Source organism: Antrostomus carolinensis, unplaced genomic scaffold (genome assembly GCF_000700745.2).
Source record: "Antrostomus carolinensis isolate BGI_N321 unplaced genomic scaffold, ASM70074v2 scaffold36979, whole genome shotgun sequence".
NCBI classification, from domain to species: Eukaryota; Metazoa; Chordata; class Aves; order Caprimulgiformes; family Caprimulgidae; genus Antrostomus; species Antrostomus carolinensis.
The window spans coordinates 1-961 of record NW_010337061.1 but is presented as its reverse complement, the minus strand read 5'-3'; the positions used below and the strand labels follow the sequence as shown (position 1 = coordinate 961).

The 961-nt window shown below is 62.0% G+C and overlaps 1 protein-coding gene across 1 annotated transcript; it reads right to left on the bottom strand.

Annotated features, from left to right (window-relative positions):
- Positions 1-239: 239 nt before the first annotated feature.
- On the bottom strand, positions 240-947 carry LOC104517960 (glutathione S-transferase Mu 5; the record flags this gene model as incomplete). Its single annotated transcript, XM_010175083.2, has 4 exons — positions 240-335; positions 415-525; positions 621-716; positions 852-947. Coding segments are annotated over 4 exons (399 nt in total), but the record flags the coding sequence as incomplete, so codon positions are not given.
- Between the last annotated feature and the right edge of the window lie 14 nt (positions 948-961).

Sequence of the window (961 nt, the reverse complement as noted above, 5' to 3'; positions counted from 1 at the left end):
GGGAGCCCAGCACCCCCACAGCCACCCCCTGCCCCACCCCATCACAGGACTCCGGGGGGGCTGAAGGTGCCATATCTAAAGCACTTTATTATCTTGGGGGGCTTCACGCCACCAGTGCCCACCCCACCATGGGGGACAGACGGACGGACAAAGAGGTGAGCAGGGTTTGACCCCCCACCCACGCACGGGGGGGTGGGATAGGACCCCCCCCCAGCTCCCTGAGCCCCACACTGGGCCCCCTACTCCTTCTTGTTGCCCCACTTGGCCATCTTGTTGTTGATGGGCATCTTCAGGAAGCGGCTGGACTTCATGTAGGCAGCCACCTTCTCCAGGGCCTGAGGGGACAAGGGGACATCAGGGACCCATCCCCCCCCACCCCTGGATGCCCTCAGGGATCGGGGTGACCCTGCTCACCCCAAAACGGTCCATGAAGTCCTTGAGGTTCTTGAAGGGCTCCAGGCACTTGGGTTCGAAGATGCGGTTCTGATCCAGCACGTCGAACATGAGGAAGTCCACAAAGGTGAGCTGGGGACACGGGGTGGGGACACAGGGTGAGGACCAGAGTGGGGACAAACCCCCTCCCCAGAACCCCTCACCCCACTCCAGGGTCCTGGTGGTACCTTCTCCCCCGCAAACCACTTCCTGTCCCCCAAGAAGTTGGAGAAGAGCTTCAGCTTCCCCGGCAGCTGCTCCAGGTAACCTGGCTTGAGCTTCTCCTGGAGGAGGAAGGGGTGGAAGGGTGAGGCTGGTCCCCTCACACCACCATCCCCACGTGGGGTCCCCAATGCTGATGCACAGTCAAGGAGGACCCTGGTCACTGTCACCAAAGCCTGCAGACCAGGGACACTCACAAAGTCAGGGTTGTAGCAGACCATCACCAGGCTCATGCGGAAATCCATGATCTGGTTCTCCAGCATGTCCACGCGGAGGGTCTCCTCCTCCGTCTCACCGCCTGCGGGAC